General features: G+C 28.1%; 1 protein-coding gene across 1 annotated transcript in view; it reads right to left on the bottom strand.

Annotated features, from left to right (window-relative positions):
• The window catches only part of LOC123293240 (heterogeneous nuclear ribonucleoprotein L), a 406,564-nt gene that overhangs the window by 148,729 nt on the left and 233,002 nt on the right, over nucleotides 1-24,833 (bottom strand). The window contains exon 5 of the mRNA XM_044873989.1: nucleotides 12,621-12,678. Within this exon, the coding sequence (XP_044729924.1) occupies nucleotides 12,621-12,678 (58 nt within the window). The remainder of the gene's footprint in view (nucleotides 1-12,620; nucleotides 12,679-24,833) is intronic.

The raw sequence follows: 24,833 nt of genomic DNA, 5'->3' as shown, positions 1-24,833 counted from the left end.
TATGCAAATTGCATATTTTAAATTTCTTATAAATCAATTTAGGACACAAAATTTCCTGACGCTCTAACGAATCGAATGCTGAAAACCACATTCAAATCCAACTTACTGTTCCAATTTTTCGAACTTTGACCGTTTTTAATGTTTCGTTTCTGCGACTATATAGATATCTAAAGTATTATATATAGGGATGAACTTTGTAAATGAACTTGAGTGTATAATTAGTTTGTAATACTAGGGGTTATACATATAATCTATGTATGGTATACTTTCGTTATATTGATTCATTGATTGGAATCTATTAAAGTAGTTACTACATTTCACAGATAAGAATTTTATTCGAAATATTGACTTTATTTATAACTATTAATTATATATTGAAATAATTAAATATTAATTGAAATGGTGTTTTCTAATTATTTATTGTACCTTCTTTATTAGTTTGGTGGCACAGATACGGCTAATGATACGTGAAAAACTGTATCGAATATGATGTAAAAACTTTTTTGTTTACTAACAATGTCGCAAAATAGTTTTTATTTATTTTGTAAAAATTTATCCTGATACTTGCAGAAAATTTTACCTAAAAAACAAATTTTTTTGCCTAGAACACATTTTTCGAAATTTTACGAACTTCAGTTAAATGTTGACTAAATAGTACAGTTAAAGATTTTAAAAATAAAGGAATATGAAAGAAACTGCTCGCATTTTGCTCAAACCTCATGGAATGAGATTCTTAGGTGTCAAATATCATTAGTAACGCATGCGTTAGTGGCGCAAATGTTTCTATTTGTTAACAAACAATAAATTGTCAATTCAAAGGAACGATTAATGTTAAAGTTGACTTACAAAATTAATAAATAGGCAACTTGAATTGCGTATACGTTATAGATGTATAATAGTTTTCGATTATTTGACAAACACTTAACATTTACGTAATACAAGTTGCCTTATTACAAATTTTCTAAGTGAACTTCTTTTTCGAGTCATCCCTATCCTTATTTCTGTATTATAAATGTGAAAGTAAAGTTGTTTGTTTGCTACGCTTTCATGCAAAAACGAGTTTGAATGAAATTTTACAAAAATAGAGCCTATACATCAGAATAACTCAGGAGCTATAATTTATAAAGAAATTTTAAAAAAAAAGGAAAATTTAAAAAATTTAATTTCCTTTTTTGATCTTTTACTACTAGTTGTGAACGTCATTTAAAGTATTAATTAAAGATTTCTGTAAAAATGGTGAACGAGATACTTTTTGTGGCCATCAGCTCTGATATATTCAATAAATTATGACTTAAAAATAAGAAAATTGTAAATATACTTTTACCTACGTAAAACAACGCCTATGCCTGTTTCGAGTGTTACGGAAAGGGGATAAGTGGCAGCAAGGGGGGTGAAAGTTATAGCGGGGTAGTTTTTACTTTTAAGCCCAGCGAAGCATGTGGGTATCAAGCACATTAACGAGGATGCAAACCCTCTGGAATAACAGTACTCATTTTAATAAAGAACACAGACAATCATTTTTGTCTTCAATTATATTTTGGACCCCACAATGCTACTTTCATTTGGTCCTTGTAATATATGGCTTAAAAATGCTTGAATCCATCTGTATACGCTCTGATTTTGAATTAACGAATGTATTTCAAAATTAGCTCAGATCAAATTTCATTTCGATCGAACAATAATTGCAACCTTAAATCGAAATCTAGTATATTGGATCCATAAAACATACATAGCTTAATTCCTTGAAAATGAAATTTGCTAATAGTCAAGATAGAGAATCTCATTTACAACTTTCATATCGATCTTGATTATTGTGATACTAATCTTAATTATTATTAATATGTGATACTTAATAAAGCAATAATAAATGCAAACCATTCCTAAGGTATGTATATTCAATGGATTTACGTTGAATGTGTAGATAGTAGGTAATAGTAGGTATAACGGTTATTGCATGTCACTATTTTGTATATTAAATTAATAGCTGTGAAGCCATCAGGTAATAAACAATATCATGTCTAACCATAAGAGATACATGCGGTATACCATTGGTATACAGGGTGGACCATTTAAATCTATTATGCAGTTGGAGACTTTGATGAGGAACATCATGTTCTGCCATCAGATCCAGGTTACTAATCAAGTTTACATCCTTACAACATCAAGTTTAAACCCTTAAACAATTTAAATTGGAAAGTTGATCTTCATACAAAAATTAACATTTTTTCGAAAATCGTTAGCTTTTGGAGGAAATGTGACTTGAAAAATATGTCATTATTGCATTTAATCTGCTTTAGCCAACAGTTTTCGAGAGCAATAGAGGACATTCGTCTGTGTCCATGGCTTTGACCTACAACTATCGATAAACTTTAAGGGTATTTTCTTTCGAAATACATAAATTACAGATTTTTAAATTGCATTTCCTCCAAAAGCTTACGATTTTCGAAAAAATATTTTAAATAAAAAAAGTCACTCTTAGTATGAGGATCAACTTTCTTTAAAGTGTTATTCTATCTCTTTTCTTTTAGGATCTAATTTGATTATTAAAGCAACGAAGAGAACCAATAGGTCCAATCTGGTGTCAGAGCATGATGTTCCTTATCAAACTCTACAACTTTTGTTTGATTTATTTTGTGATTGGGGAACTACAACGAGCTATCAGCCATATTAGTTTAAAATGATTCACCCTGTATAGGTACTGTTTTAGATTATTGATTAGTTTCCCATATGAATACAAGTGGTCAATCATTGGTACTGAGAAAGGTTCAACTTAAATTATTTGTTAAATTTAATAAGCACTATTATTATCTATAGATACATCAATATTGAATATCGGAATGTATTGTGTCGCAAAATTTTATTACTGTTAAATTTAAGTGACCTATTGATAGCAAATAGTGAAGATCTGCAGGTTTTGGTAAATAGAGTTCGTGAGGCAAGTGTGAACGCAGGTTTAAGGCTAAACGTTAAAAAAATGCTTGAATGGTGTTTAATAAAAGAAAAAATAATGAAAAAAAAATTTTAAGTGTAAAACTACAATTAATAAGAGTAAAGCACCTGTTTAAGATAATAGACAGTGATATGGAAAGTGCATTGAAAACTAAAAAAGGGTTTAAATCCAAATATTAAAATGTGTGCTTTTATATTGTTGGAACTATGTTCCTTATCGACAGGTACCTTCTAAGGGCTACCTAGGAAACTAAAACTGTTTTAATCAATTTAAATTGACACTTTTTGTATTTAAAATCGAAGTTCGTTTTCTGTGTTTCCTTCCGATAGTGAAACATACAATGAGATCGATCAATAGAATATTTTGGATATTCTGACACAAAAAATAATGTAAATAGAGTGGAAGAGTTGTAAAACTAGATGGAAAAATCTTTCTTTCTGAATCGTCTATATGGACTATAAATCAAAGGTTAAGATGCTCAGGTGAGAAAAAAGAACTCTATCAAAATTAATGAAAATAATTATCCCTTAATAAATACTAAAATTTGATTGCATATATTTGATATTCCTGTTAATATTATTTTATGTTACAAAAGAGCATAAATTTAAATAGAGTATAATACGTTAAGGTAACGTTCAATGAGTATAATCTTTTCTTTTTCAACACCTGTTTCCATTAATATAGGAAAATCAACTAGGTTGCAAACTAAATTTTGAGATACCCGATATATCAAGAATACTGTTAAGTTCATCTATGGTGGTCGATGATTTCATTACTGGTATAGAGCGCTGCTAGCAACAATTTCATTTAAATACACTGCTTGCAATTTATAACATATCGTATGAAAATTTACAAAATTATAATCTGGATGAAATTTCGAGTTATATTTAGTTTAAAACTATATAGCCTAATAAAATTAAAGTCTTTCGAAGAATTAATTTCCAGCAAGCTGGAAATCGTTTTGATACCATTTGGTCTGGTCTTAAATGCATGTAATCCAAGTTTGCTTAATTCGGGGAGGTTTGCATAACTTTTTGAATCCAAATAATTGCGAAATTTTTGCTTCTTCTCAACGGGAAATATCATTTTATTCAATATTAAAGAGGATTAAATTCTACGTCAAATGAGCATCTAAAACTTCAATGGAATCAAAATTAAACTTTTTAATTAAATTTTTTAATATTTTTTTTACACTTACATTTTAATTACGCTATTTTTATTTTTTTGTTTGAGAATTATTCACAAGACCATTAGTTGAGGCTACTAGTTGAGGATATGTTAGATCTTCTTTGAAAAAGTTTCCATGAAACTTTGCATTTTTCTAAAGGAAAATTAACCTTGGCACATTTTCTTTAGATATAGAAAAAAAGACATCTTTAATACATCAAACGGATATTTTAATATTAATTATATCTTCGATTTTATTCCTACAAGAGAATCGTGTTGAGTCTGATGGATCTTTGAAAGACTAAGCACCGTTGATCGATGAAAAAGCGCTTTAATTGTTCTTCTTGTTCAAATTAACACAAATTTGAGATGAAAAAGTGCTGAATTCAGAAAGAATAACCTCGAAGATTATTTATGCACATGCTAATGGATGCTTAAGTTTTTGTTATTTCTTTTCATTTTCACTTCATTTATTAGTTGTTTTAGTCATATTAATATACAATTCATATTAAAATACGTACAGAAGAAAAAAAAAAGTAAATTTTAAATTTTATATTTCATTTAAATTTTATGGATTTGCATGTAGAATTTAAAATCAAGGCTTTAAAAAATAACTATGTTTGTATTAAGTTACGAAAACGGTAATTTTAAAATGTACTTTTTTTAGTAGAGAAAAAAAAATTAGTTGACATATTAAAACATCTGTTCTGTTATATGTGGTTTGGAGCTTTTTATATTCAACGACTGTAGCATGACACAATTACTTAATATAGCGGCTTGCATCAGGTATAGATAGGTTCATATAGAGATACTGTATTACATAACCTAGTAGTACAATCATCTTGGAATTACAGCTTCGAAAGAATGAAAACAAGGGAAATTTTGTAGAAATATTTCTTGTTTAATATGTGGAATCAAATAAAAACAGTATCCAACTAAAACGAAGGCAACAGAGAAAAATAATGGACCTTTTCTGCCAATAAACTTTATTGGGGCAGTAAAACGCACTTGAAAAGTTACGTTTCCAAAATTTTTTTACAATATCCTGAGAAAGAACAAAAATTTAAGGTAAGCTTATTTATGAATATTGATTTTCCTTTGTTTTCATTTTTACGCTGGTTTGCGAAATAAACTGTTTTAAATGACTGTATTATAGATATAGCTTTGCTACTGAAAACACACTTATATACTGTATATAAACAAAACAGATGCTTTGTAAATTATATATTAATCTCCTGCTTTCTAAATATTGACATCGGTAAACATAATTTTATCCACAAATCCAAGAAATTGAAAATCGAATATGATGCAAAAATTATTATTATACAATTATCTTTCGTTCATAGTACAGCCAAGCTTGCTATACTATAGACACGTTTTTAAAACTTTTTTGTAAAATTATAGAAAAATAATATTAAAGTAGTTCTTTGCCTGCATAATACAGTATAAAATTATTGGCTTATTTCTCATTCTATACGTATATACAGATCTATACATCTACACTGTATACATTTATGTTTTTTACTGCTTACTGTAGTGTACACTACTACAATCAAATACAATAAATACACACATACAACCCTCTATTAAAATTAATACTATAAATGTAATTATTTCATTTAATATTTTAGGAAAACTAAACGATGAATAATTTTATATTTTATTTTTAATAAGTCTAAACTCTTCAAAATATTAGTTTTTTGTCAAAATGTTATTTCTCCTTCACTGGTAAAAATTAAAAAGATTGCACACTTTCACACACTTGCTACGGTAAGTGTGTTAAAACTGCTATTTTTAATATCAATTATCTCATTTTAGGCGCGATAAATTTTAACAGCGTGTGTATTAGGCTTTTATAATTACTTGCCACCAAATAGTGCCTAAAAGTTAAAAGATTTGATAGAATGTTAAATAATAAATTTAATTATCTTGTATAACGGAGTGCCAGGAAAATATGAAAAAAGAAAATTGACACAGAGAAATCTATTTTTTTGAAACCAATCAAAAAGTATGGTTTAAGTAACAACTTTCTCGGTATCAAAATTGACTGAGACATGCATGTTACTTTTTACCATAAATATTTTTCAACATAATATACGAAACCCCAAATAAGCTGTTATGCGAAACACGAACACCGAAATCCAAAAAGAGATAGAACTTGCTTCGTGGGACACAAATTGTTTCATTAACTCGCCTTAAAGTATTAAGTTCGGAAAATATTAAATTGATAGAAAAGAAAAGCAATCGAATCTCCAGTTATTTCATCAAATGTATGATGATATTATACCCTTTTCGATTGAATGTAAAAATTTGGGGTTTCGGGAAATCCAAGACAGAAGTGAAACTTCAGTAGCACTATTATTTAATGTACGAATGTAATCTGTAAATGGGAAATAGAACTTTTGTAAAATTTTACAACACGAGCGTCACTTGTTGTGAATGGGAATTGGAAGAAAGAAGAAAAAAATGAGCGGAGTTTCAAGTTCCGTAGCTTCCAGTGCGATGACGTCACGTTCTTTTTTACCGATCCACTCTCTGCATTTCTTTTTTGAGTGATGCGCATAAAGGAGATTTCATCACTTGAAAAATGATAATTCGTAGAACTTATATTCGGCTATAACTTTTTCTAGCTAAAGGCATAGGTCCTTGGATTTAATTGAGAAAATCTGATTTCTCGATGTTAATTTTCCATTTTTCAAATTTTCCAAGCACTCCATGATAAATGCTAGTCTTAATTATTATTTTACATCCTATCAACAAATTTTCATCTTCTTCACTTATTTTTTAGCTCAAAATATCTACTGTCTATGTGCTATTACTATATTTATAATAAAATTAGAATCAAATCAGGAACGACTTTCAACAAAAATATTGAATTTGTGTAAAAATGATATAACTACATTTATTTTAGTAGCTATTATTAAAATTTATGTAAATTATTTTTAAACTTGATGTCACATAAATATGTTTCATACATGCAATATACACGAATGATGGTTTAACTTTAAAGGAAATGCTGTCAATCATATTATATACAAACATAAGTCATTCATGTAGAATAATTGATGGGCATACATATTACTATGTTGTTATTGTTATTCGATAACAAGTAATGAACGTTTAGAAGATAAAGTTTAATTGATTTAGTTTTGTGTTCAATTAATATTTGTAAGTAAAGATGTTAAATTTTAAGTGGCACAAGATGTATTAAGATACTGAGGGAGGCAGTAAATCGAACAATGTAGTTTCCACTACATCTCACGTAATTTTTCAGTTATTAGCACAAGTTCCAAACTTTGTGAGTGGCTTCGTTTTGACGTGTTTGTAATCCTTCTTCATTGTATAACCGTTTATTGATTATTTACGACGATAAACATTGATTAAACACGACATATTGATTATTTCACACGACAGGCCCCTTTTCTCTGAAGGTCCCTAGAAATTTAACTGGTTAATTATGATATAATAATGGACAACTATGCCAAGTTTCATTAAATTCTGAATGCAAAGTCTATTACCGATAGACAGTACTCCCTTAAGTAATAACTAATGAGACATTAAACCTTGCATGCGCTCCCGACCTAATTTTTTATTAATTAAAATATAATGAATGCATTTAAAAATTAATTAAACATAGAATAACAATAATAGAATCAATTTGGTGTGTTAACATTGAATTTGAACAAAATTTTATAAACAATAGTGTGCAATAAATGATGTAAGTAGAACTAAACAGTTAAATTAAATTAATATGTGTGTAATATACATTAAAAAACAATAATGAATGATATATTTATAATACATAACTGAACTTCACATTCATTCAATTTATTGATTGATTCAATGTTTGTATTGTAACCAAATAAATCAAATTCAATGGTAAAAAATTTTTATATACAATACATTGAATCGCATCATTCGCTAGTTACCAATATTCAACTTGATTGGCATTGTTACCATTTTTTATTTATCCACAACGATTCAGATGAGAATTTAGGATCCATCAATTTATATTTAGATAACAATTAGTGAAAATACATATACGAGTGGAGGATTAATACTTGTACAGTATGTTCTGGGATAAATATTTGATTCTAAGAATATTGAAAGGACAACGCGCAAATCTTAAGGCGCAATTCCACTGAGGCAACATGTAGCATGCGCCATTGACACATGCTACACACAAAACGACAAAAAATATGTTGACTGTTATTACAAGATGTCGAATGCGTCATCTCTCGACATGAATCCACGTGTCGAACGGTGTCGGCGTCTAGTGAACGCATGCCACACTCATGCACAACAAAGCGCATACGACATGAGGCAACAAGTCCGCATGCTACATTTAATTGAGTTTTGTGTTTCGTTGTCGCACGCCTACATTAAGCAACATTTGGCAACGAAGATCGAGCGACATATCGCCCAGTGTTGCCTCAGTGGAATTGCGCCTTCATGGAAATCGGTTCCCACCTAACCTGTGTAATTTTTGATATGTTATAGTTCTAAACATTCTAAATGAATGAATGTTATGGGGTTAAAGATTAATAATCAATACTTTTGGGGTTGTTAAATATTTTCTCCACTGATAAAGCAATTAAAAGCAATTTTCAAGAAATAGATTCCAAAACAAGAAAGTAGGAGTTTTTTTAATAAGCACGATAAGATTTTAGATAATACCTTGGTTTACAGGGGCCAGATGAAAAAACGCCTAAAATATATGGAAACATCTGTTTTTTCACATGTTTTAAAAACGAAAATTGAGAAAGTGGTAAAATTTTGGCAACTTTGTCAAAAATCAAAAAAACCGTTAAAATTTCGTAGTTTATCAGATTTACGAAGAATTAGGGTAAAAATTATTTCAGAACGACAGAATATTGCCAAAAATTTCAAATAACTTTGAAAGGCATTATCTCGGAAACTATTGCATTGAGTTCATTCTAGTCTCATATTGTAGCCAATTTAGTCAACTATCAAAAAATAGTCATTTGCCGAAATTTTCACGGTTTTTTTAGATTTTTGACCAAGTTACGTTCTGGGCCACAAACTTGGATTATTCATTGGGCCAACATAAACGAATCTGCAAAAAATCAGAACTACCGAATTTGACGCAAACTCTGAGGTATAAAGCTACGTTGATGAACTTTCAAAAGGTTATCTCGGAAACTATTGAGTTTACAGAGACAATTCTAGTCTCATATTGTAGCAAATTTAGTCTTCTTTAAAAACGTCCAGAAAAAGCATATCGACTTTTTTGATCTTTGACAAAGTTGCATTCGGCGCTGGAGGTTACAAATTTTGATTATTTTACACAAAACTGACGCCATGGTGCTTAAACTTACATGAACATATAGGAACATCTTTATCAGCATGATTCGTGGGCTGTCAGTTCACCTAAAAAATTTTAGGATTGGCTTGTAACCTATTATGCTTTCTTAATGAAACTCGACGGAAGTTGCCACCCTTTTCGGCAACATATTATGAAGGTTTTTATGCATAAGCAGGAGTGCTAAAAACTATTTTTTAAATCCATTTATACTAAAAGTATTTTGCTGTGTTAGTATGTACGCCTAAATATTCTTGAACATCGAATACCCAGACGTTGAACATATGTGATTGATTCATTTGAAAAAAAAATGCCTACTAACTCAAATATTTACAATTCAATATTTTTATGGTTTCATATTTGCAAAATAATAAAAGTTATACTTTTAAATAAAAGCTTTGATTGAGCTTAAACTATATAATATTATGTGGAAGAAAGAAGTAACAAATATCCTGTATGTAATAAAAAAAGTAATGGATTATAAAATGAAATGGTTGATCTTTCGAAAATTCATGGTATTATTTATACCGAAAAAATATTTTTAGATTAGATATTCCATTTTGTAGTATCTATTATTTTTTCCTGACCTAAATCCTGAATTGAATGTTTATTTACTATGCCATTCTTTTTAATATTTTAGTGCATTCTTGAAACTTACCTAACGTACCAATACTATTCGTGTGGCATTTATACGTGCGGCAGTTTTATGCGTTACAATAAAATCATTTTTAGAGAAAATAAGTTTACTACAAACTCTGAATGAGAAAACAAAATGGTGGATATTTTTGTCATTTTGGTTTACAAAGTCATCAGGTAATGAGAAAATGCCATTGTTTCACGTTTTTTATTAAAACTAACATGAAAACTAATTTCAGTTTTCAATATGAATTGGGTTTGAAAAATAGGTATTATTGTTTCTCGTCTCGAACAAATTTAACAAATAACACACAAGTTTTTGCCTTACTTGCAATTTTATGACTTGCGGTAAAATTATCGATATTTACATTTCTATGCACTATTTTTCCAAGTCATAATTTCTTGACCCAAACTCATAGTTATAGGTATATAGTGCCGCAGAAAGTTCCTTTGATATTTGACCATTTACCGGGCATTAATTTGACCATTGACCATGACCTCGCTCTCCATTGGCTTTTTGTTTTCGCGAATTGTAGATAGATACTAAAATCATCCAAGGAAACTAAAAAATTACGATAATGGACGCGCTATGAACTATTTATTTATAAACCACCCCAATAATACAACTTTTTGTGTAATTAAAACAAACAAATAGTAGTGTGATTGCAAATAAATCGAATCGAAAAACTTTTAAGTGCTCTATTTTTCTTTTAGTAATTGTGCCCTATTAGCATTGATTCAACATTTTTACAGATAAGAATACCCCAAAAAAAATAACTTTTTGAGTAAAACGGGCAATATTAATGTGTTTGCAAATAAATCGAATCGAAAAGCCTTTAAGTGCTCTATTTTCCTTTTAGTATTTTTGGCAGGAAAGATATCGTCTGTTAGTCAATAATTTTTTTTTATGAGCGTTTGGAACTAAGTACCATAAAAAGTCATATTATTCAATAGAATTGCAACCTTAAATCGTACACTTCACATACATTTATGGGGCTAAAAATTACAGAAAAATAAATTTTATCTATATAATTCATTCATTTAAATTACTTCATTTAAATAAAAACTTTTAATGTGTTAAATGTTGAGTTTATTTTGTTAGTTGAAGCGGGTAATCATGTAAAATAATTTTAATATAAAAAATTACGCTATTCTACATTTTTTCTGTTCAGTTTTCATTTCATTAACTTAAATTTAATTCAGAAATTTTAATAAGTAACTTGTTTGTGTATCGTAAGTAATAATCTTAGTGAAATGGAGTCAACCTACAACAAGGATATAAAAATGTGTAACGTAGAAGATAAACTGTGTAAATAGGTGACGGTGTAAGAATAAATTTTGTTTCGTTATGTTCATAACTGTGACTGACTGTATGGTGAAATTTATATAAGAAACTGAATAAAAATCTAGAGAATGTTTCATTAAAATGGATATTATTAATAGTAATACTTTATTCTATATAATTTTTCTTTATATTTTTACAACATGGCCGTAATCACAAACTACAAAAAATTCATGAATGTGATTTTCACCCACTTAAAACCGTCGGATTGAATTGAAACTTCGCACCCTTATTAAGGACCAATGACCAATGAATACAATAATTAATAAATTTGTCCGATTATCCTAATCAGAATTATCAGATGAACTAAAAAGTAGAAAAAAATTTCTATAACTTAAAAAAATAAAAATAGAGTGAGAAAAATAATTTTATCGTAAAAGAACATGCGGTACTGTTTAAGATATTTTATAATGACTTTACTTTTACCAATAAAATATTTACACACATTGAAATCTAGCACTCCACGCTAGATAAAAACTTTCTCCTAATCACTCTTTTTTCTTTGTTTCTTTTTTTAACATATAAAAATTATTCTCTACTTTTTAATTCAAATTTCAAATCATTGGTGACATTTTATATTGAGCGCTTCAAGCTTTTACAAATAGTAGTACAATTTTTTAGTACAATAAAAGCTTGTGCTGTAAAAAGTATTTTTTAATTAAATTTATATTATTTACAAATAAATAAGGAATATTATGATAAAATAATTGCACTAAAATCTTCACTCTCTCTCGAACAGTATCATTTCAGTTTAAACGACCTATACATATTTTGCTTTTTTTGTAAGTACTAGAGAACGTCTTTATAGTAGAGGTCCGTGCTTTTCGGAAACACCATAGATAAAAAGTCATTACCTTAAACTTCCAATTAAAACATGCAAGTCGTATAGATTTTAATATTAAATATAGAAATGTAAAGAAAAACAAACAAGAAACAAAAATAAAACTTTACGCATAACAAGTGTGATAACTTTAAATTATTATAATTACACCAGATAATATTCGCATAAAACAAATTTAATACGCAATAACCATTTTTAATGAAACATTCTATATATTCTTCAATAAAAAAGTAACTAGATTGAGGATGTAAAAAAATGTATCCATCCCTATGTAAAAATTTAATTAAAACCGTGGTGCGATATCAATAAAGTAGAGAAAAAAGATACGAGAACAGTATAAAAATAAGAAAAAAAAACTTACTGCCAATTGTGTAGTCCCAACTTTCTGCATCATTTTTGTGTACATTTAATTTATCCGGCTGTAACAAAAAAGAAATCGTTCTAATCAAACAAGAAAGAATACGAACAAATTATTATAATATTATTGTTGAAAAAGATATAACACAAAAAGATATCAGATATTTTTTATAAGATACGAACACTGCCATATGTTCATTAAACGCCATCAAAATGAATACTTTTTTTGATGTAATCTTGAAATTGAGAAAGACGTAATAAATAGGTATAATACAAAAGCCTACAGTTTTTACACTTAAATATAGAAAAGAAAGAAAATTTCCTTTAATGGAAATATATTATTTCTTCTTTAAACATTTTTCAAACAAATTTTAGATTTAATCAATTGTTAACAATACAGTGTCCATTAAAAAGTCTACATTCCAAAGAAATGTGTTCTTACTGTTTAGGGAGGGAGGAGATGTAAGTGGAGTAAATCAAGCATAGGAATTCAAATATTACAAAGTCTAGGAGGTCTAGGAAGAATGAGCAACCACAACCGACTTTTTGATGAGAACTGAATCCTTACAATCGTCTGGGATTCAATGTAAAATAAAAATAAAAATAGATTAAAGTAAGTCGTATTTGGATTGACTACAATGATTTTTCTATTTATTTTCAATTTACTTTTCGACTCTTTACGACAAATAACAATCAATATCTATCCTTTTTTAATATTTTTGTAACATTAGACTATGTGTATAATTTTGCAAAGTGAAACAAACAGCTGAAGTTGAAAATAAAGTAAACGACTGAAATTGAAAATACAGTAAACTCCATAATTTTTAGGTAATCGGACAAAATTGACCGAAAATTTTATAGATCCGGAAAATTGTTGTAATTACGAGTTGATTGGCTCGAGTTTGTCGACTATAGAGGAGTTGGTTGAGTTCTAAAGTTTTTAGCCCTTGCGTTCACAATTGGGACACTATCACAGAATTAATTTATTTTTAAAACAACCTATTTCTAGAAAATTTTTACCAAATTAGTGCTCAAATTAAAACATAGTTATATTCACATTATAATTTAATAAAATTAACGTGATTATTATGCAAATTCGAGATATTGGATATTTTAGAATTGATAAATAGACTCATCTCTTATTAAATTATTAGATGTTATTGTTTTTTTAAATTAATCTAAAAAGTTGACATTCATTCTTAATAAAATATATTACGTTTAAATTTGAAAATAATACTTTCATAAAAATTGTTTAATCTGAATTTTGCAACAGAAAACCAGAGAATTAGGTAGTAATACGTCTATTATTTAAAAATATTCAGAGTTTATAGATAGCATGATAACGCCATGCTCGATAAATATACTTTGTTGTTTTTTTTTTTTTATTCCACAGAGAAGTTGTGGTTGTGATTTTTTGTTTTATAAAATACTCTCTCATACTTCTGGGAAACATAAATCAGTTTTCACTATAAATTTATAGAGATTGTCATTCTATAACTGTTGTAGCAAATCCTCTTACATATACAAACAAATCTATGAGCTGTCACTGTAAAATTCACGATTCATAACTAAACATGAATTATGTGTACACACGCAGACAGACGTAAGTAAATTCAGCATTCTTTTCAGAACTTTCGTTTTGCCAAAAAAATAAGCAGAACTCAATTCTTAAGGAGTATAAAACAAAACCAATTTTAAGCTTTAGCACGTAAAAAAATCCATGAACACTAACTTTCTACCGCGTAGTAAATAAGTAATAATAATTTTGCGAAGGAGGGCCTGCACAAAAGTTATTGGTTTGCTGTCAACATTTTAAAGTCATACCTTTTAGATCCTGACCAAATGTTTTTGTCGAAAAATAAGTAGAACCCGAGAAATCAAGATCAGAAATTCTAAAAAAATATTTTAGAAATATTATACTTTCTAAAATAATAGAGGGAAAATGTGCTCAATTTACTTTTTGCCAATCATGCTTCGTTTATACTATATTTTTGAGTGTTGTGTCGTTATATTTACGTACCAATATGGATAAGACAGGCAAATATAGAATAGAATAGTTTCTAGCTCGAATCATCAATACGTATAGGTGCCTACTCTGTATATAATATTTTTTAATCCAGAATAATGTCAATAAATACACGTCAAGTACTATTGTATACAAAATATAAAAAGTGAGATACTCGAAAAAATAGTTATACATAGGAACACAATTTGTAGGCCCTATCTTCATCCTTAGCAGAAACATAAGTGTGAGAAAAACGAATTTAGGAAGAATGAAATTTATATTACCCCCTATTATCTCTTAAACTTTTACCCGAAAAAACAAAAAAACCAGTCTCTCTTATGTAATTAAATATGCGTTAATTTTACAAATAATTTTTGCGATATAACCCTTATATTGTTGGGAAAAGAATTTTTCATCGTTTATATGAGAGCTAGTGGCCGCCAGACTTGCAAGTTGCGGTGTTTTTACAAACTACACGGTAAGAAGTTTTTTATGGATATCACTATGTAAGTGTGAACGCCATGCCATACTGATTTGACAATTGAGGGAATAATAACATTACCAATAGTTCTGGCGGACGAATCAATACGGTATGGGCGTCAGGCCCACACTAGTTGGCAATACCCACAATACTTCTGGTGGATAGTATCTGTCTCAATACCATACCAGAATTGTAGTACACCTCAAACATTTCTTACCGTGTATATATTTTCATAATGTTTATTTACTTTCTTATATAATCAATAGTCTATCTGATGTCATTAAGTTAAGAAAGTGCAAAGTTATGATTTTTAGAACACAAGATAAATTATGCCCGTAATGTTCGAATTTACGGCATAATTTTCATTTTTTCATTTCTTTTTGCTCCAGTTTCACAAGAGCAAGAATCACTACATTCCGATAAATTTTGTAAAACTACCATTTACTTTCCAGTATAGGGAATTTCTTGTAATCGGTCCGAAAATCCAAATCGGAATTTTCATTCCTTCGTTTTTTGCGTGTGTTTGGGGCATTTCTCATTCGCGATTTTTCGTGAATAAAAGGTAATATAACATGCGTAACATGCGTAATATAACATCAAGCTGTGGTGAAAAGACGGCAAATGAAGCACGTAAAAATTTTTATGTTAATATTAAAAAATTGAAAATTTTGTTTATGGGTAAAGTTGCAGAAAAAAATATTAACAGAAATAAAACTAATATTATCAGAGCTATAAAACTCTAAAAAAATACTTTTCCCAGTGCTGGATATTGATCTCAGTACCTGCCTCTGACATAGTGAGCGCGTATTCACCCTCTAAGTAAGTAATAAATAAGGAATGTGTGTACCATAAGAATAGCACTCACGTGAAGAGCTTATTTTTTTTTACTATTTATAAGCTTTCGATTTTCTTTATAATCTATAATTGTTAACATTATTTCATTGTTTTAAAATTATGACCATGCGATTTATTCTGGGTGACACACAATGTCTGAGCCGAAAATAAACAAAACAGCACTGCTCAATTTAACCTGTTTGTATATGGACATTATGTAAAAAATGTTTTTCTTTATATAAATATCAAACAGAAATGAATAAATTAATAATAGATAAAAATACTTCTTTACGCTCACTTAATAAGAAAATAATATAATATATAATGCCTGTGTATTTATAAAGCATATTTTTACTATCAACTTTCAAATTCCTGTAAGAAATGACGCCAAGCGTTCCAAATTATTACACAAAAAGAATTTCTTTATTTTTTATTATCAGGAAATGAATCAATGATTTATAAAGTATATAGTACTATTGTTATTTTTTTATTTTGCTTTTTTTATAATTCTAGACACGTTACAAAAAATTAATATCGTTTCAAAAGAAATTGATATTTTGTTTGTTAAATTCTTTTGGCATACTTTTTATGTCTTATTGTTAAATTGATTTGCAAAATTTAGTTTTGTAAGTATAAATAAATGTTTAATATAACAATAGTAAAACTAGACCATTTGCGACAAAATATTTTACTTAAAATATTCAGTCAGTTCAAATTAAAGTCAGTATTTTATCCGGCGACGGGTAGGGTTATGTTTTTGACCGATATGTATGTATCGCTCATCTGTGCCCTTAAATCTTCTAAGACTACATAATCACACTCTAAAAAGTATGAAACCAATAAATATTTCCATTTGAAATTGTTATGATAAGTAAAATTGTCATTACATTCGAGCAACCTCTTTTCTGGCCTGTGAAAATCTTTTTTAATCTTAGAGGCTTTTTAATCTTGTTTTCCAACTTTTTGGAAGGGGTTTTTTAAGCTGTCGAAGTTTTAGTTATTGAACTTTATTTTATTTTCTCTTGAAGTCGAATAGAATATATCAAAATCATATTGCCCAAGACGAGGATTGTCTATTAGAGCCGTATAAGCAAATAATACTTGACTCGGATGAATAAGATATTTTTTAGTTTTTGAGTTTAGGTTATGAAAACCAAAAAATTTGTAATTTGGTCCCCCAAAATAAATAAAATAGATGTCAAAAATGAATACACAACATGCTATTACAGTCCGAGTTTAGTTCTGTGAGTATCTTTCTTCAATAAAAAATACATTCAAGCATGGGATCAACCGCTGTATTTGAAGAAATTCATCAAACGATAGTGTAACGCGTAATTTTAAATTTTAAAAATTTTTATGCTACGCCCACTTTTGCCATGATTTATGGAAATTTAACGAACTGCCACCTAAAAGATTAAAAGTTACATTTCTCTGTGATCGTTAAAATATTTTATGAACTCTAAATTGATTTATGTGTTTATTGTAATTAAAACAATAAAAATTTGTTTACATATTGCTGATGATTGTTATATTTAATGGATAAATTATGGTAATGAAAATTAACATTTGTTTTTCATCAACTTAATTAAAAGCATTTCATTTTAATAACTTCCTGAACAAAACTTTTAGCGTTAATTCCTCTAATTTATGGAGTTACAAAAAATTAATGATAAAACATTTCCCAAATTACCAAAATACATAGAATTATTATGCACAATGAAAAGGATTGTTGTTAAAGGATTACAGTTACACGTTGTTCCAAGTGCAACAAACAAGCTTTTAATGTACTAATAAAAGGGTTAAATATGAATAACACCTGAGTTTCCTAAGCGACTAGAAATTTCGGTTAGGCTTTTATTAGATATGAATGAAGCATTTCTACTTCTCGTTCGGTACAAAATAAGGCCCAAATAGACAACGTAACGCACGTCCATCTTCACGTCTGCATAAAATTCTCTAAAGCGGCATGTATTCGGAAGCCACTCTTGTTAGGAACTCTCCGTTTGATACGAATGAGGCAGTCACATAAGTCTCGAAAGGAAAACGTAGCGCAAGTCTATTTCCCCGCCTAATGTGGCATGCATTTGGAAGACACACTTAAATTATGCTTAATAATTTGAGGATCTCGAACAGAAATTAATTTTTTTTCTTTTACAATTCATTTAACAAAAATGTTGTAAAATCAATTTAATTTTACATCGTTTCTATGCTTATATTTTTTGTAATAATAGTCTAGTCGATAAGATGAAATGTAGAAATAATGGTCGTTGGATTCGGAATGATATCTAAAAAAATGTAATGTTTTTCAGCACATGAAAAATTGCAAAAGATGAAAAAAGGCATTTCGTTTCGTTTCGAAAATATTTCATAAAATGTTAATATTTAAGAAATTTAAAAAAAAACGATCCTTAAAAAGGTGGAAATTTTCAATATCAATAGTTTAATTATGGGCAAAATATACATTTTTAAGTTAAATCGCAGCACCAAAGGGTTTAATGATAATTTTAAGGAGGAGGTTATCAATTCGAGGAGGTTAACGATTTTGAAAACAAATTAATATGCACTAAAAAGTAAAAAAATAACGATAATATAATGTCGTTAAAATTATTTTTTCTTTTGGATTCGATTTTCTTTTTGTTAAAAGTTTTTTTTATGATTGAGAGTTTTTATCATCTCTGAAAGTTTCTATCATCTCTGGTGTTGCGATACAATCATCATCAGAGTGCAAATTTTTATTTTTTAATGATTCTTTTATTAGGAGAAAAAGACGAAAAAAAACAAAACGTTTGTATAAAAATAATATAAATAGTATATATTTCTAGAGAAGAGAAGGATTCAAATAGATAACCTCAATTGCAACAAATTTATTACAGTATACAATGCATTCTATGTCATACATAATTGCCAATGTTTAAATGATAATAACTCAATTTATTGGAATAACGTCAAAATATAAAGAAGAATTTTATTTTATGTCTTTGTAAATGAATATAATAAATCAAGCTATTCGTAGCATGAATAGTTTGATTATTGTTCTGAATTTACAGTCAAAGGTCTTTAGGTCACACAGTTTTTTCGAAACCCGTCAAAAACTCATAAAAACATCAAAGTCTATCACGTAGTATCGCACAAAAGGTTTCTACCAGAGATTCTAATCCGTTAATAAACTTGATAGTATAGGTTTGGGTATCATTTTAGGAAATTAAAACTATTTCGGTATTGGTTTCGGTTACAATATCTATACACATAAAATGCTTTGTCCTGACTGACTGATATGATTGACTGACTGCCTGACGGCATCAACGCACAGCCTTAACCGCTGATCGTCGAGACTTGACACTTGGAGGGCGTGTCTTTGTATGACATAGGCATACGATAATCCACTCTTAGGGAGTGAAATAGAGAATGAAAAATTGTATGAAAATCCGTCATTTTTTAGTGCACTACTTAACCGATTTTAAAAATTCTTTCAACCATAGTATGCTATATTATCAAATAGTAACATGGGTTGCATTTTATTTAAACATTAAATTAGGGTTCCGCATCGAAAAATTAAAATCGAAATTGTAAACAAAAGGGAGGATAAGTGAGGGCTATGAAGCCGCAATCTTTGTTTTTAAAGTTGAAATTATCCAGCGACGTTTGCGGATATCTGCTAGTTTTAAAATAAATCAGTTGTAGTTAAAATTGATAAAAAGGTTTACGGTTATTTACTAGTGTAATGAAATATTATTTAATAAAGCCATTTAGTCATTTCACTTTAATAGAAGTTAATTAATTAAAATTGTAGAAATGAAAGTTAAAGTTTTTGCATAAAATTCAAATTTGACTTTAATTGAATGTCACACAAATAAAACCAGTTAAAAACTAAAAAAGTTTCGATAATAACATAATAAAAATTGTAAAAGTTTCGGTCATGAATATTTAAAAAAAGGTTTTATCCGAATTATTTTATTTCCGTTAAAAATTACTGATTTTCCCTCATCAGTATTGTAGACACAATGTGAATATTTTTAGAGAAATCATCATATTTAGTGTTTTACCTATTTAAAAAAAAAAAATTATCTGACTTCTCTATTATTTTTTATTTAAGAATCACTTTTTCTTTATTCTGCAATTCCAGATCCAATTTATCAATTCGTCTAGAATAAAATATTAAACGTACAGACACAATTTGAATATGGGTTTTTGATAGTTTTATATAATTCAGCTTACAGTTAAAACGCTGGATATATTTAACTAGTCTCCAGATTTACTAATCTAATGGTTATTTCAACTTTTCGTGATGATTTATGGACAGCGATGATTTGTTTTATTCAAGGAGATATGCAAGGATTGAACAATGCTAGAAATTATAATAAAACTTTATAAATAAATTTCTTGAATAACAAAGTTTCCAAAAATCACAATTTATTCCTAGGTCATCGGATTTTGTATTATTATTTAGCGTTCAAAGTTGGTTGAAAAGACTTTGAATCATATAGGTTATCTTTTTCAATTGGATATTTCTATATCAAAAAATCTAGAGAGTGTGATAAAAAATTATCTAAAATATTTAGACAATCTTGTAGTTTATAATAATACTATTAAAATATAAGGTTGTCGATAATATAAAAACAAAATTTTCATTTTATTATGAGTTCATCGAAGATCTGCCATTTGATGAACAGAGACGACTATAGTTAGAATATCGATGATTGAAGAGCGAAATCTATATTATTAAATTTATAAGCATCATTTGCACACATTATATTATATATTTTTGTAGTTGCGTGGTATTGTAAAGCTAAAACACATTATTTGACTACAAAGCATGTATTTGGTTTATATGTATGTACCGTGCAATAAACCAAAACTTTCTTACAATTCACTTGAATTTTGCGTACCCATATATTGTTGAAATTAACTTTATTTCTTCTCTTTGCCAGCTAGCCAGCCTGAACTAAATTAAAAACAAATTATGTTTTAAATTATCTGTAATGATAATCTAAAAAAGTGATATTTTCTTCAGGTATAAAAAATAATTCATTCGTATAAGAAATGGCACATATACATATTACATTTTCAGTTTTTACTCAATGAAACAAGTTATATGATTCACTTGACGAACGTAGGTATGTACGTTCCAAACATTTATTTCCAATAGTATCGATGCCAAAAAAATAATTATAATTTATACAGAACAGTCCATAAATATGTGTTAAATTAATTTTTTTTATTAACTAATGTTCTCTGTAGTATAGATAGATTACAAACAATTTATAATTACTTAAAGCAATCACGTGAACCAACCATAACAAAATAAAATTGCAACATATTATATTTGAGAAAATTTAAAGCAATAATTTTGATAATTATTTATTAAAAGCATATTTTCGTGTAGATAATTGTACAATAATAAATATTGAATATATCATGGAAATTTTAATAGAAGTTATAAATTGGAAAAACATTTTTGAAAAAAATATTTGTAGCTTTAGCTGATGCCAATGATTTTGTAAAAGAATTTCAACGTAGGTTATTCGTTGTGTGCGTAGTCATGGTAGGGATAATAAAATCGATGCCAGCGCTTTAAGTGAAAAATTTTGGAGATAAAGTGGGCTGTTATGACTAATTTGCAATTCTTTACATGTTAATGATATAGAAACTGTCAAATTAAAATGATTGAAAAACACTTATTAATTAAACTTAATGCATTAAAAATTGTGAAAATAAGAAATCAAATTGTACAAATATTATTTTTCAAATGTTAATTATCGTAATTATTTATTTAAATTTGTGAAACAAGAATATTAAATTTTAAATGTAAGTTTTCAATGCAATCCACACAATTATATATGCATCCATTAATTCTATAATTAAAGTAGTGTATCGTTGTCATGGAAACGAAATTCACGCTCGGAGCGAATAATAGGTACTCAATGGAAGTCATACCAGCCACAATTGATGCCTTATAAAAAAAAAATTAAGGTTTAAATTGAACCATCAATTTTTTTGAATTATTTTTTCATGGCTAAAAATTTATCCATGCGAAGTTATGACTTTAGGTAGGACAAGACAGAACAAGGGTGGCGTTGAGAAATCTGCATTACTTAAGTTGTGGACCCGGAAAATTTTTAATTTCCCCGCTAACTCATTTAAATTGATGAATAATTTCTTTTTTTCTTATTTAAATAAAAATAATATCGACTCTACGACACCATAGATCGTTGTCGAAGTACAGACACACCTATTTACTGGCTGTCGGCCAGGTCCGAAGAAAGATCTCTAGTAGTACAAACACAAAGTACCAAAAGACGGGCAGGATAAATTTAAAAGAAAAATATTTTTTCTAAAAATCTAAGGAGTGAATTTTCAGTGAATTTTTTATGTTTTGGAACTTGGGATTTTAAGTCACCGCTAACAAGTCTCTACGTCAAATCCCGTACATGGCTAAGGGCCTTGTATCGATCCGAGGTCTACCGTATCGGAGAATCGATTATCTTCGTAATAAAAAAACAAAAATTCTTCAATTTAAAGCTGACTGGGCTCCAAAAAAATTTCCGGATCCATAACTTAAGTAGTACAGCTATCAATATCGCCCTTATGTTATGTCGAATTACCTAATAACTTCACAAGGATAAATATTTAGCTGAAAAAATAACTCCAAGAAGTGTACTCCGGCTTCAGGACTATATGTGAAAAGGTTCAAATATCAATTCATTTTATTAAAGTTTTCTGGAATATAGAACTGAAATGATCAAGAAAACTAAATATAACATGTTGAGTTAAAAATATTGTAAAATAAAGCATTACTATAAATGACTTCTTGAATTGCATACATACAAATACTATATTAAATTAGAATAAAATTTGAATAAATAAATTTAAAGTTTATAAAATATAATTTGTATGCAGAAGTAAGTTGTAAATGTAGCTTCCGTTTTCATATTTTTATTCACTGTGTTACTAGCAACGAGGTAGGTAGAAATAGGTAGGTCGTTGTCATTCTGAAGATTTTTTGAAATTTATTTTTAACATGAAACTATATTAATTAGAATATTTTGTAAGGATAATTTATATAAGATTATAAACTTTTTATACAGACAATGTTGTAAGATTTGTAAATTATAATAAATTTACATTTACTTAACTAATAAAACATTTGTAAAAAACAATAACGAATGTAACAAATAGAAAACAAATTGAAGAAACTAAAACATGATGCTTTTATTGAGAGAAAAAAATATTTAAGTTATTTTTAAATGTATATAAAATATGGCAAGCTGTATAGCATTTATGACTCATATAGACCAGATCAATAAATTCCGAATTAAGTAAATTATTTTATGAACCATAAATTAATTATTAAAATTTTCATTAATAATTATTATCTTGCAAATTGGTTATTTTAAATAAGTTTTAATAATAGACAGGGCATAAAATGGTACAATAGACTTTATAAACGTTATATGCTCCATAAAACGGCTAATGTCTACCTCGTTTTTAAAACCCGTCGGCACTCACGTTATTTTGCTCACGCTTGATTTAAAATATAAATAAATTTAATATAATTAATTGTATCTGTTTTCGAATTATGCACTTTTCGAAAGGTAATGAAATACACCCTACCAATATAAATTGATTTAAAAATAAAAAAAGCATGTAAATTATTTACTGCTGATTACTCGTAAGTTTTACAATTTACTGCTGATTACTCTAACTAAGTTTTACTGTTAAAACAAGTGAAATTTACGCAATTTAAAAAATCCCCGAATTTCAGGATCATCGCCTATTTTTAATTGTTCCGGGTACAGAACCCTAAACTCGCACTTGAAAATTAGCTAAAAACTAAGAAACATAACTAAGAAACGTGCAACAGGATCAACTGTAATGTTCTGAGTAACTATTCCTAATCCACGTTCCCTGTGATTCAATTTGGTTATATAGAGCTAAGAACACTCCCCATTAAACTAACTTTCAAACGAAACAAAAAAAATCAAAGTCAGTGCATTCGCTTAGGCGCTACGGTACCACAAACAGACACACATTAATAACACCCCTTTGTTGTTCAAGGATTAAAAAACGCAAATTGTTTTAAACCTGAAATTCTTCAAAAATTTAGCCATGTAACAGCATGTTTTCAATTAGAAAATTCAAATTCGCTTTGCATATCCAAGCAAATAGTTTATTCAACATGAAATGAATCATTCGGAGAAGTTTCAAATAATTTGAATGAAATCTGTATTTTCTAGTTTAGAATTTTATCTCTGGGAAACCAATACTGCCGTATTAGTAAGTTATTCTGTACTAAAATATATTTTTTCCCAAAAAATAACAAATATAATAACAAACATAAATACAATGAAAAACAAACGAAAAGTAAGTAAATAGTTAGCAATAAAATAAATATTAATTTATAACATTATTTTATTTCTTAAATGTCGGTTTATTTCAATGGTGACAATGAGAAGATAAACGAATTATTATTTCACCACCACAGCAAACGACAAATTAAGTTTCTATTGTGTTTACTAAAATAACAAATGTGAAAAGATAAAAATTATTCTTAGGAAAAAGTATTAGTAGAAGATCGATTTATTTTGCTATATTTAAGAGCAGACGCTAGATGCACAACACTCACCGGCACCGAATTTCGTGTGCAAAAACAACTTCGCATGAAAAACGATACAAACATTGGTAATATTGCAAAAGAAGTGAGGTATTTACTCGTTAATCGTAGTTAAACCTTTGAGAATTGTATTAAAATTTCAAGTTATTAAACCAGATGTTTAAGCAATTTCAAAAATCAATTTCTCGACAATTTTTATTTTAGAAAAAAATGAAAATCTATAATGTTGGGTATTGAGCTATTATTTCATAATTTTTAAGTTACAGTGTTTATTATTAATAAACAT

This window comes from Chrysoperla carnea, chromosome 2, assembly GCF_905475395.1.
Source record: "Chrysoperla carnea chromosome 2, inChrCarn1.1, whole genome shotgun sequence".
NCBI lineage: Eukaryota > Metazoa > Arthropoda > Insecta > Neuroptera > Chrysopidae > Chrysoperla > Chrysoperla carnea.
The sequence above is the reverse complement of the archived record's forward strand: the minus strand, read 5'-3'. Positions and strand labels throughout refer to the sequence as shown.